This window comes from Ictidomys tridecemlineatus, chromosome 4, assembly GCF_052094955.1.
Source record: "Ictidomys tridecemlineatus isolate mIctTri1 chromosome 4, mIctTri1.hap1, whole genome shotgun sequence".
Lineage (NCBI taxonomy): Eukaryota > Metazoa > Chordata > Mammalia > Rodentia > Sciuridae > Ictidomys > Ictidomys tridecemlineatus.
In genome coordinates this window covers 183,760,298-183,773,189 of record NC_135480.1, presented here as the reverse complement: position 1 = coordinate 183,773,189, position 12,892 = coordinate 183,760,298, and the positions used below count along the sequence as shown (strand labels likewise).

General features: G+C 37.4%; 1 protein-coding gene across 4 annotated transcripts in view; it reads right to left on the bottom strand.

Moving 5' to 3' along the window:
* Slc44a1 (solute carrier family 44 member 1) overlaps window positions 1-12,892 on the bottom strand; it is a 184,141-nt gene that overhangs the window by 61,890 nt on the left and 109,359 nt on the right. For all 4 annotated transcript variants that reach the window (XM_078047905.1, XM_040286123.2, XM_013360504.4 and 1 more), the window contains exons 9-12: window positions 11,681-11,867; window positions 10,475-10,640; window positions 9,578-9,734; window positions 7,874-7,957 (exon numbers count right to left, since the gene is read on the bottom strand). In XM_078047905.1, coding sequence (XP_077904031.1) covers window positions 7,874-7,957; window positions 9,578-9,734; window positions 10,475-10,640; window positions 11,681-11,867 — 594 coding nt within the window. The remainder of the gene's footprint in view (window positions 1-7,873; window positions 7,958-9,577; window positions 9,735-10,474; window positions 10,641-11,680; window positions 11,868-12,892) is intronic.

Here is a 12,892-nt window from a genome sequence, read left to right as displayed (position 1 = left end):
CTGAGCACAAAGAAATATGAAACACTGGGGAAAAACACCTCATGTGACAAAAAGAGCTTCCAGTTAGCTTAGTTTCGGCCCTTTAAAAAGTTATTTATTAAAACATACACAAACCTTTCTAACATCCATTAACCTCTTCCCCATCTTAGTAAATCACACATAATTTAATCTTTCCTAGATGTCTCAGGTTCATGATTATGAATATCAGTGACACACTTAAACCATTTCAGTGATGCTTTATAAATGGCAGCAGTAAGTGCGAGCATCAGATCAGTGTGTGGTTTTATCCAGAATACCCATCGCCTTCTCCTTGGTGGCTTTCCTCTATTCTCTTGCTTCTCATGGCCCTACAGTAGACAGCTATTTCATGCCTGACACTTTATACCCCTTCCCATCCTGGGAACAGGACCCTAGACCTCATTTGAGAAAATAGCCCTTCTTGATGAGTCTTAAGTGGGGTTGACTCCCTCTCCAGCTCAGAGCATGGGTGGTCACTGATCTAAGCCAATCAGTGTGCTCTGCCCACCTGGCCAAATGTCATACTGTCATTGCATAAGTAGTCAGAGTCAATGAGGTAAAAAAGATGGTCCCTGAGACTTCTGGAAAAAAGAGGGTTCCTTTTACCTCCACACGCATGGGTAGACCGAAAGGGGTGGAGTATAATGGGCATAGTTGTTTTGCCAACTAACAGGAAAAGCTACTGGAGGTCACAGTGTGAAACTGAGGCTGAAGTCAAGAGCAGAGAATCTGGGTACTTGAATCTGGTGACAGTATTTGCATGCACCAGAAAACTGGGAAACTAGCCAGCTTTCTGGACTTTTTGAGTATAGAAGCTAATATATTGCTGCTCCTGAAAAAAAAAATAATAATATAATCGTTCTCTTGCTTAGGCTAGATTGAGATGGGCATTCTGTCTTGTAGAATACCAAGTCCCAATTGATAAACTTTCATTAATTATACTTGCTTCTGTAGCCCTTGTCTATTTGAACCACTGGTTACAGACTCTTATTTTTATTGCAAGACATTTTGTTTTCTGAAAGTAGAATTGGATTGCTAATTTCTGGAAAATGTAAAGCAGTACCACTACCTCAAATCCATCTGAGTCTTCAGAAGAGAGAGTATATGGACTTAGTGATTAAAACTTTTGGTCCTGAGGAATTTTTGGGTTAGTGCTGACTTAAATGATTAGTATGGGCAAACTATTGTAATTGCTGGAAAACTGCTAGACTTGAGGGTTTATTTCATACTGTGCTGCCTGTTAAACTTTTAATACTGAATCTTGGAAGAGAAAGTCTTTAACTTATGAGTATTCTAATTGTATGCTTGTTAGTTATTATGAACCTGTATGAAGATAATGTTTCGGTTGTTAAAAATTTAATTTGCCATTAAATGATAAAATTCGCTGATGAAAAATGAAATACATTTCAGAGCCAAGTGAATAGAACCGTACTGAACAGGTCACTAACTGTGGTCCTTAAACTTTTTTTCAGAAATTGAACAGTAGAAAATTATAGCCTTCTTTGAGAATCACAGTGTAATTGTATAAATTAGGGTAATTTACTATCAGAATGTTACTATATTACATTTCTAGGTCTTTTTATTTGAAAAGCTAACATATAAACTATTTTTAAGAAATCATACTATCAAGCTTTTCTGTTAGCATTCATTCACTGCTTATTCCTTTGTATTGTCATCTGCCAGTGCTTCTTTTATAGATAGGAGGGAACAAGCAGTTAACTACATAACTTCAGTGCTCCACATTTTTTCCAACTGGTACAAAAACTTCTTTTGAAACATTCTGCAAAATGCCTCAGTGATGTAAAAATAAACTATACTTTTGATCTTGTGTAACAGTAACCCTGCTGAAAAAAACGCTGAAGAAGAACTGCCCTAGCCAGACCTATTCTCAAAGAATACAGAACAGTTCCCAGCTCTCAACTAGTTTCCTAAGTACTCACAAAAATACCCATTTACCAATTTATTCTGGAGCAAGGATGGTCAAACCACCACCTGCGGGCCATATCTGGCCTGCTGACTGCTTTTGTAAATACAGTTTTCCTAGATCACAGCCCCGCTCATTTGTTTACATGCTCTTGATGCCTGCTTTCAGGCTACAAAGGCAAAACTGAGCAGATGTGAGAGGCCATGTGGCCCATAAAGCCACAGTATTTACTTTCTGGTCCTTCACAGAGAAAAATCTGCTGACCTCTGTTCTACCAAAGATCAATATCAATCTCATTTACAGTGGGACCACCTTCTTATCCTTTTAAAAATACAAACCACATGTGCTCATTTCAGGTTTAAATAACTTCCTCTACAACATCCAGTCTTTTAGCATCTTCCACAGTAATTCTTTAGTTTAACATTTTAACTGACAGAGCTCTTTAATGATCAGGGATGTTAACTCCTTATTTTCCATAGGACTAATGAACCAGTTATTAATAACAGGTTTTCAGGCAGAAAATACCCTATCATATTTACTATTTATATCAATTATGAGATACTTCCTAATATTAAAATCATCAGTATGTCCAGACTCAAGGAAACTGGATGACCTATTTAAACCAAACCCCAAATGAGGAACAACTCATTTTCACTGTGCTGTTTACCTTTTCCAGGTTCACCAAGAGCCTCCTGGAAACTGGAGACAGAAGCAAAAGAAGATACAGGTACCCCTATTCTCTCTCCTCTTATCTCTGGCCAGCTGACTTTAGCAGGGGGCCTAACCCTTTCTATCTAAACTATAAAAGGTTCTGAGTTCATCTGAGAATTATTATTCTTCCCTTTGTTTCTTTCTTTCCCCCGCATCCTGCTGAATCCCACTGCTTTTGGAGCAGAAGCCTATATATTTGTAGATAGGAAGGAAGCTTCCGTAATGCCTTTCTCTACCCGCAAGTTCCAGGGTAGGATACTCTAACAGGAATTCAACCATGTTGGCATTAATTCTGCCAATCTGTGCACCACCTAACTGGAAAAAAAGTCGGTGATTATTTTGCTAGTTCTTTCACCTACTCCCAGGGCAGGAAGATGAACTGTGTGAAATACACAAAAGGTCAAGATGATCTCTTCAGGAAGAAAAATGTGCTACAGATCACAAGCAGGACAAAGAAATTTCTCTGTTTCTATACCTCCTAGTCTAAAAGGGTTCAGGCTAAGGTTCTCAAGAAATTCTGAGTGGTTTTCCCTGATAACTGTTCTCTGAGCTTTCTGCAGACTATTTTTTGATAGTCCACCTATTTTCTCAGACAGCCTTCCTTAACCTGAGCTAAACTGCTCCTGAGAAGCATCAGCTCAACATTTAGCCCACACCAAAGATCTTCTCGGGCAGCACCCAGGCTTGAGATCACCCAAATCCCAGAAGTGAGATAAAGGATGACCCTCATGCAGGAATATTTTTAAAAAGAATGCATGATCCCCAGTGACCCCGGTAGTATTTTTGCATGACAAAGTTTAGAGGAAAAGTTATGGTTATGTGGAAAAAATTGTTGAGGCAGAGGGTCTCCATGCAGATAATCAAGACTATTGGACACCTGTCCCAGAGCACAATTTCCACACCTTTCCTTTCTTCACTGAAGGACACAGAAACTCTTTTAAAGTTTAAATTACTTACATAATGATCCCTTTAGAGGGGAAAGTTGGACAGCAGTGGTAAAAAAAGGAGAATACAATATGGGCAACTCCTGTGTGGATTCTTATAAATTGAGGAAAGTGAACTACAAATATTCCTTTCTTATTTGGAACCAGGGATGGAGGGCCATGTTATGGTCTGAACACCTGAGCTCTCCCCTAAACTCTTCATAAGTTGAAATCTAATCATCAAAGTGATGATACTGGAAGGTAAAGGTGAACCAATGGGATTAACACCCTCAGAAAAGAGGCCTTAGAGAGCTGTCTTGCTTCTTCCATCATGTGAGGACACAGCCAGAAGGTGGAATATATGAACCAGGAAATTGGTCTCATAGGGCACCAAAGCAGCCACTGCCCTGATCTTAGACTTCTCAGTTTTTCAACCTATGAGGAACACGTTTCTGTTGTATACAAAATATTGAGTTCACGATATTTTGTTACTGGAGCCCAAATGGACTGAAATAGGGTATGACATCAAGCCCACACCAAAGGGTTTAATAAAAGTTTTGTTCAAATTCTTAGACTTTAAAAAAGTTCTTAGACCTTTTTAAAGATCATGAGAATTAAAAGTATGTTGCCAAAAGTATGTTATCACTTATAGATATGAGGTATTCTCCCAAAAGCTCATGTGTGAGAAAATGCAAGAATTTTCAAAGGTGAAATGATTAGATGATCACAGGTATAACCTGATCAGTGGATTAATGCACTGATATGGATTAACTGGTGGTAACTGTAGTTGATAGGGTGTGGCTAAAGGAAGTAGGTGTGGGGGGATGGCACGCCTTTGGGGTTTATATTTTGTCTCTGGTGAGTGGAGCTCTCTCTGCTTCCCAGCTGTCATAAACTGACCAGCAGTCTTCTACTACACCCTTCCGCCATGATGTTCTACCTCAACTTGTGCCCAGAGCTATGGAGTCAGCTGACCACGAACTGAACCTCTGAAATTGTGAGCCAAAATTAACTTTTCTTTTCCTAAGTTGTTCTTATCAGGTCTTTTGGTCACAGTGATGAAAAAGCTAACTAAAATACAAACCTTAATTAAATGTTCTTTAAATTCATTACTTGTCTCAGTTTGAAACATGAAAATTTGAGAAGTTTGAATATTCTCTATGCTGTGTGTGTGTGTGTGTGTGTCTGTGTACATAAAGGTGCATAAAGGTGGAAGGCAGTGTGACATAAAGGAAAGAACTAAGCAAACTTGGATTTGAAACTTCCTCTACCTCTAGGTCATGTGATCTGTTACAAGATGTTTTAATTTTCCCACGTATGATAAAGGAAATAATGCCTGCCTTACACAGTTGTGGAAATTGGTAATGTATATAAGGTATTTAGTGTAGCACCAGGTGTGCAGTCTACTAAAAACACATTCTCTGTAACTCCTGCTCTACACTTTGTAGAGAAAAGTTTTATAAAATTAAGAGCTCATAAGTGAGAGAATAGATACCCTCCCGTGTTGAAGGTACTATCTACAAATGGCAAAATAAAACAAGGCCTGAGTGATCCAATGCCCAGCAAAAAACACATTATGGTTGTAACAATCTCTCTACCTAAAGTGAATTCTGTTAGACTAGATATATCATCACTTTTGTGTCATATTATGCACCTGCAGAACAAAGAGCAGTTCACAGTTCACTCTGTGTTTGCAAAATCTAGCACCTTTATTATAAATAACAAAAGGCCTATCAACACTCTTCTCTACGACTATCCTGTAAACTCTCTAAAGCAGTGGCAGTGAACTGGTGGCCCCTGGATAACACATATTGTGTAATCCTAACATCTATTTACTCTGGTGCCCTTAGCTTGTTTCATTAATTATCAACATTTTAATAGCAGGAGGCAAAACATAGACTTTTGGAATTCTTAAAAAATTAGAAAAGAAATAAATTGTCTATAAATTCTCACATTGCCGCAGTCTGTGAGACTGGTGCATTGGTTGCCTTCCTGGGAGGAAACATGAGCTCTCCAGTTAACCACGGTCTCCAGCCAACTCCATTATCTTAGATCTCTGCCTGTTTTGTTCATGATATTACCTCAACTAGGCCTTGCATGTGTCTGGATTTTCACCTGCTCAAGCCTTCTGATAGCCTCAGAAGACACAGCAAAAGAGAGGACAGGAGGAAACATGAAGGGACATTAACTCATCATTACTCATCTTCCAAAAACAAAACAGAATTCTAAATGCGAGATGCTGCAATGTGGAGCATGAGGCACAGAACCCGGTACACGGCCAACACTCAATAAATGTTAGCTGGTGGATGCTCACCTAGCTGGAAAACATTTCATAGAAAGGTGGTTTAAAACATTCTATGGGCGACCCATTTCCATGCTCTCAAACTGTCGTGGCAGGAAGTTTTCTAATATATTGACTACATTTTGAATGAAGCCTTTCTTATGAGCAGTCCCCACACTGTAGCATTTCATGTTCCCCAAAAGAACTACTAAGAGTTCAGAATTCTCCCTAAATCATTGCTCACAGGTTTGATTACTATTTCGATGCTTCCTTTCAAACCTCAAACATCATACCTACAAAATGAAAATCCAAAATGGACAAAACTGGTACAAGAAAGACCAGCCTCATAAGACTACAGTACTAAGTCAGTGACTAACCTTTAGCTTAGAGATATGCTGGAAACTCTAAATTTCTTTCACCTGGTTACTGATTAGCTTGATGTTACGTTTCCTTCCTTCAGCATAACTGCATATCTCCTTTTGAGACTCTTATTTGTAGTTTTGTGTCACCCTGTTAGTCTTTTTGAAACCAAATATTCATTAGTAAAACTCATAATTCACTCAGAAAACAAAGACCAGGAACTGTGTACCAGGAACTGTGTTAGCTTCTGGGAAGACAAAAAAAAAAAAAAAAGATTCCTGCCTTTAAGGAGATGAAAGTCTAAAGTGACAATAAAGAAGGGACAGATAATTCTAATTTCCTAGTATTTTCATGGGGTTAAACTGGTGTCTTGGAAGCTGTGGAGGGGCTGGGTGATGAGGGAAAGCTTCTTGGAGGTGTTGCTCAGGCATAATCATTGAAGCTCAGTAGGAGCTGATCAGCTGTTGGAAGGAATTCATTCCAGGCACATCTGAGAAACTGCAAAAGCAAAGGGTGCCTGGGAAAGGTGGTAGGAATTGAGCCAAGGAGGCAGGAATTGTAGTGATGATGATTTTTAGTGAATCCATCAACTTTTTGATAAGGATATTTTTGATAAGAATAACTTGGCCTCAAACCAAATTTCAAAGAATAATTTTTCAGGTTGTTATGGGTGTTACTATTATTTTAAAATGAGCTTCCAAACTCTTGTACATCCATAAAAATATTATAATCAGCAAAATATGTATTTTGCTAATAAAATATCATACCTATGTTCTTGTATTAACCATACAGCCCAATAAAGCAAAGTCCAGGCATGCTCAATACCAGGGCCCCAGGACTGGCATCCTTTCAGCTATCCTGGAGTGAACAGAAAGTGCAATGCTAGAGCTAAGTGGTGGGAAAATCAATCATTAGAGGTAAATGGTGAGAAAGTCAATTTTGTCTTTGGCTTATTAGATGAGGACATCAATACATTAGAATTGATTTTTAGGGAATGGGAAAGAGACAGAGAGAGAGGAAGGGAGGGAGGGAGAGGGGAGTATTCCACAGCTAATCCTACATGCTCTAATATAGAATGACAGAGAGTCAACCTTGTCTCCCAAGAACTGTAAGTGTCCCATAAGTATCAATTCCACTCAACCTTAGAAACAGCACTTCTTTGACAATATTTCTCTGGTAAACATCACAGTGCTTAGCAGTTGGAACAAAAAAAAAAAAAAAAAAAAGGAACCACAGACAACACACTGGTTTTGAATGATAGTAGATAATTGCAAAAAAGAAACAAATGTCTCAATAGCTTTACATTAAACTAAAGTTTTCAAACAACATTTAAAATAATTCAAGAATGACAGAGTAAAGATTCTTAGATAAAATTTAAAAAGCATGTGAATTGTTAAGAGATAAATGTCTCAGAAAAAAAACGTAATGACATTTTATTCATAATGAAATTAAGATTAATATAATAATGAATCTGGTAAGAACACATAGTAATATAAAAAAAGAAGAACAGGATTCAAGTATGTCTATATTTGATCAAGTAACATGTACAATATAATACCACAAAAATACAACATCTTTCAATTAAGTTCAATCATTTAATCTTGGGAGCAGAAACAACAATCTACTTTTGAAAGTGAAAGATTTAAAATATTTTACCTGATTTAAATAATTTAGGCACTTTTCAAGACACCAAAGGCAACAAATGCAAGACTTCAGTATACATCGTGCACAAGCATTTTCCTGGACAGAGGGAGAAAAGTGAAATAATTAAAAAATAAAACAACCAAACCATCATATAGAAGACTTCAAATGTTAGAAAAATAAATGTAAATAAAATTTAAGAATTACAAATTAACTTCAAAGCCTCCACATCTACCCCTTTCTTCTTTAAAACAGAATGGCTGAATTGTTTTTAATTAATTCAACATTTATGTAGTCCTCATTGCATATATGATACAGTGAGGTATGGAAAACTACCAGGGACTTATAATCTACTAGGAGAAGAGAACACTAAACATAAAAGATTAGAAACAGAATATGGTAAAAATATTAAGTGTTACAGTGGAAAATGGAGAGAGAGAGAGAGAGAGAGAGAGAGAGAGAGAGAGAGAGAGAGAGAGAGAGAGAGAGAGAGAAGGAAGGAATATGGATATTTCATGGGAGATTGCGAGAATAGACAATCAGGAAAGGCTTCCAGGGAGAGGTGGCATTTGAGCAAAACTATGTTGAATTGCATGCTATTTTCTCAGTTAACGATAGGGAATTCCTTATATATTCTGGATGTTAACCCATTGTCAGATGTATAGTTTACAAATATTTCATCCTATTCTGTAGACTTTCTCTTCATTCTATTGTGTTTCCTTTGCTGTGCAGAAGCTTTTGTAGTTTGTGGTAATCCCATTTGTTAATTTTTGCTTTTGGGGCCTTATCTAACAAATTCTTGCCCAGACCAATGTCATGGGCATCTCCTGTTTCCTTCTAGTAGCATTGATCAGTAGGTGTAAAGTTACTGTTGGATAGAAGGACCAGCTTCTAGTGTTCTACTACATAGCAGGGAGACAATAGTTAACAATACCATATGGGATATTTCAAAACAGCTAGAAGAGATGATTTTGAAAGTTCTTACTATACAATAAACATATGAGGTGACAAATATGCTGAACACACGGACATGCATATTATACAATGTATAAATGTATCAAAGGACCACACTATACCTCATAAAAAATTAAAAACAGGACCTGTAATCCTGGTGGCTTGGGAGGCTGAGTCAGGAGAATTCCAAGTTCGAAGCCAGCCTCAGTAACTTGGCAATACTCTAACCAATTTAGCAAGATACTATCTCAAAAACAAACTAACAAACAAAAAGCAAATCAAGGGACTAGGAGCCAGGCACGGTGGCGCACACCTGTCATCCCAGTGGCTTGGGAGGCGGAAGCAGGAAGGTCATGAGTTCAAAGCCAGCTTCAGCAAAAGCAAGGTGCTAAGCAACTCAGTGAGACCCTGTCTCTAAATAAAATACAAAATATGGCTGGGATGTGGCTCAGTAGTTGAGTGCCCCTGAATTCAATATCTGGTACCCAAAACAAACAAACAAAAAAATGGAAAGGGAAGAAGATCTAAGGAGGAAAGCGAATGAGTCAACACAAGAGCAGCACAGGATATGTTTGATGACCAGTGATTTGATGAATTTTGCCAGAACATACAGAGTGCATGAAGGGAAACAAGGAGGAAGAACTAGATTCCACTGTGTGAAGACTCTGAAGAAAACAGTCACACACAACTTTTAGCATTGTTGGGTGCTTTAACTGGAGAGGTGAAGTGCGGCATGTGCCCATAGAAAAAACATTTTCCCCTTACCTTTCCTTTCAGCTGACTGTGAATGTACATAAGGATCATTCGTGGAATTTTGACTAGTGTAATAATGAAAGATCCTTTTGCCACAGTACCCAGGTGATAACGGATAAGGCGATTCACTGATGCCAGAATAGGTGTAAATGGCAAATTCCTTTTATCCCTATTTTAATGACCAAAAAGATAATTAAAACAAGGCTCACACCAGGGTGAAAACACAAGCATGGTTTAAAGCTCAATGCAGTGAAAAGTCAGTTCATTATTCTTATTCCAGCTTTATGACAAAATGGCAAAGTAATATTTTCCTAATGCAAATGCTATAGATGCATCAGGTAAAATTAATGTTTCATTTCCTTATGCTAGTTTCATGTAGTTGTTATGCTCTATGACTTTTAAGTTAAATAAAACTATGTTTTCAAAGCTTTTATTAATGAATTCTGAAGGAGTTAATTATATAATAAGAAAATGGAATTTTAAAAGATGTTTAACATAGATGTGGTACCTCATTTTAATAAAAAACTGTGAAGATTATAGCTTTAATACTCAGCTCTGAAGTCAGCAAAGGGGACTTACAACACTTCTGACTCAAACAAATTACAAGTCCTTTGGTGGACATTTATATAAAACAAAAGTACATTTTGTATTATTACAAAGTTCACTTTTTTTTAACTAAATTATATCCTGACCTGCTATTCTGATAAACTGAGACAATTATAGAAAAGGGTAAAAAATAAAATAATAGCCTTCTACTTTCCTACCTCCCAGAATTATCAGCTACAACATTGTCATATTCATTTCCAGTTACTTTTTTTAAAGAAGTGAAAGTAGCCCTGTTCCCTTTTCCTCCCCACCACAGACGTGAGCACTTAGGTGAACCCAAGTTTTCCAAGTACAAATTCTCACCTAGTAAAATAGTATGTCACCACAGCTCCTGCCACAGTCATTTGCTGACATGCTAGAATAAATTCACTGATCCAAATCAGGCCCACCACATGGTACCACCACATGTACTGTAGAGGCCCAGAAATTCTGAACTCCACAAAGCCTTGTTCGTTCTGAACAGCACTGCCTGGGAAAATGTCAAGGAAGGAAAGAGGCGGCATATGAAGTACAAACAAAAAAATGTGGCTATTAAATATAAGTTTATCTCATTTCCAACAATAGATCCCTACCCCAATCCACAAACTTCATGCTTCTACTGCTATTTCATTAAGAGACAAAAGTAACGATTCCTTTAAAAGGTTGTGAAATTAAACACATAATTAAGCATTTTGATTTCCTCAAAGGTATCATATAAAGCTTTTCAAAGTTGTTCTATTTGAATATAGTTTTTATTTATTACATTATCTGTTATTTAGGCATGAATTTTCAAACACTTCAAATGTTTTCAGAGCTATGACTTTTATAGTAGTTATAGATCTAAATTATTAATTAAGTTTAGAAATTAAGATTATATTCCTTGTGGTGAATGAAAAGAGAAGTTGCACACAAGTTTATTATCCCCACACTGCTCCTCATAATTAATTCTATGTAGGTTTAGCCTTTGATATTAAATAAAGCTACCAGCAAGTTGGAGAGTCTAACTATGAACCGTATCTTCTGTAGGAGCCCTAGTTAGATTCAGGATATTTCCAAACTTGGAAATCTCAAGAGCAAGTTGGTCTTTGGCACTAACTGGGCTTTTAAGCAACTCTAGAGAGGTGCTGCACTCATTAGTTTGTTTCAGAATGGATCCAGATAGCTGAGCCAGTATAGAACTCACTTCAAATCCTTGAGCATCTTAAAATTAGGCTGCAATTTTATACTTTACCTGGTCTGGACCCACACTGCTAGGTTGCTCTAAAAACCACAAATAAGAAGTAGATTACTGAAGAGCCAATACCACTGCTATTGGTTATTGGACCTTTAACAGCAAACTTACAAATAGTCTTCTGTGTGTGTGTGTGTGTGTGTGTGTGTGTCTTGCTGGGTATTGAATCCCCAGGGCTGGACACAGGCAAGGAAAGTGCTCCATCACTGAGCTACACTCTCATCTCAATTCGATGTTTTAGAATATTTGAATGCAAATTAGATTTATCTCTAAGAGAAAGAAGCAACACATCTTCTTACCAGTGGTGCCAAGAAAAAGAAGTGTCATGATCCAGTATGCCCAAAACAAGACAAGAGCAAAGAAAGTCCAAAAGGGCTGGAAGACCAGTAGGGGCAGGTGAATGAAGACCTTGCCAGCCACGTGGAACAAGGCGATGGTGAGAGCAACACGTTTACGCATAACCAGCATTATCAGGAACAAGATAACCTGAATGGGAAGAAGGGAAGGAAAGGTCCAGTTACTGTTTTGCAGTGGAAACAAATGGAAAGTGTTTAGTTCAACCCTGGGAGTATTATTAACCCTAAACCTGGAAGTATCATTTTCTGAATCCCAAGAATACTTTAAATTGGGATCTCTCTTGAAGTAGTAATGGTTCTCAATTGTATTATGGTTACAAAGTGTCCTTTAAAGCTAACCATAGGAAATTTCTCAATTTATTAAAGCCAAGAGTTCCTCTACCTTTCCCTTTACCATTCATTACCATCAAAATGGGTTTATTTATTAGTCAAGATGAGACTCTTCATTTGAATAGGTATATTCTTGTCACTCTGAAAAAGGGTAAGAGGACAATATGCCATCACCCTAAAAGCCTGGGAGATATTTATTTGTATCTCATGTCTGTTACTGGACCAAGAGCTCCTTAAGAGTGGAGTCCCAGGGGCTGGGATTGTGGCTCAGCGGTAGAGTGCTCGCCTTGCTCAGGCAGGACCCAGGTTTGATCCTCAGCACCACATAAAAAATTAAAGGCATTGAGTTGTGTCCATCTACACCTAAAAAATAAATATTAAAAAAAAGAGTAGAGTCCCAGCAGATTCACCCTTTGCTTCCTTCCCCTCCTATCCCTATCCCTAGTAGCTAGCACACAGAACTGTACTTAAATCATGACTACAAAGTTATCTTTTGGTACAATAGTTCTATAGTGGCTTTATTTTTTTGTTTTTGATGCTCATAAAATGCTTGGGATTGCTCCTAGAAATGTATAGATTGCTCCCACCCCCTTCTTCAGAAAGGAGATAATAGTGAACTAAAGATACAAGGTAGATTATTTAACCACAAGATAATTTATAATTTTACTGTGTAACACCTGAGCAGTGAATCTCACCTATATTTTTGATATAATATACATCATTAAAAGATAGGTTTGAAAGGAAAAAATGGAAAAATAATTCATGAACAAGTAAATAGTGATATATTTCTCAACATACTATTATACCATTAAGATAATTGGTTTT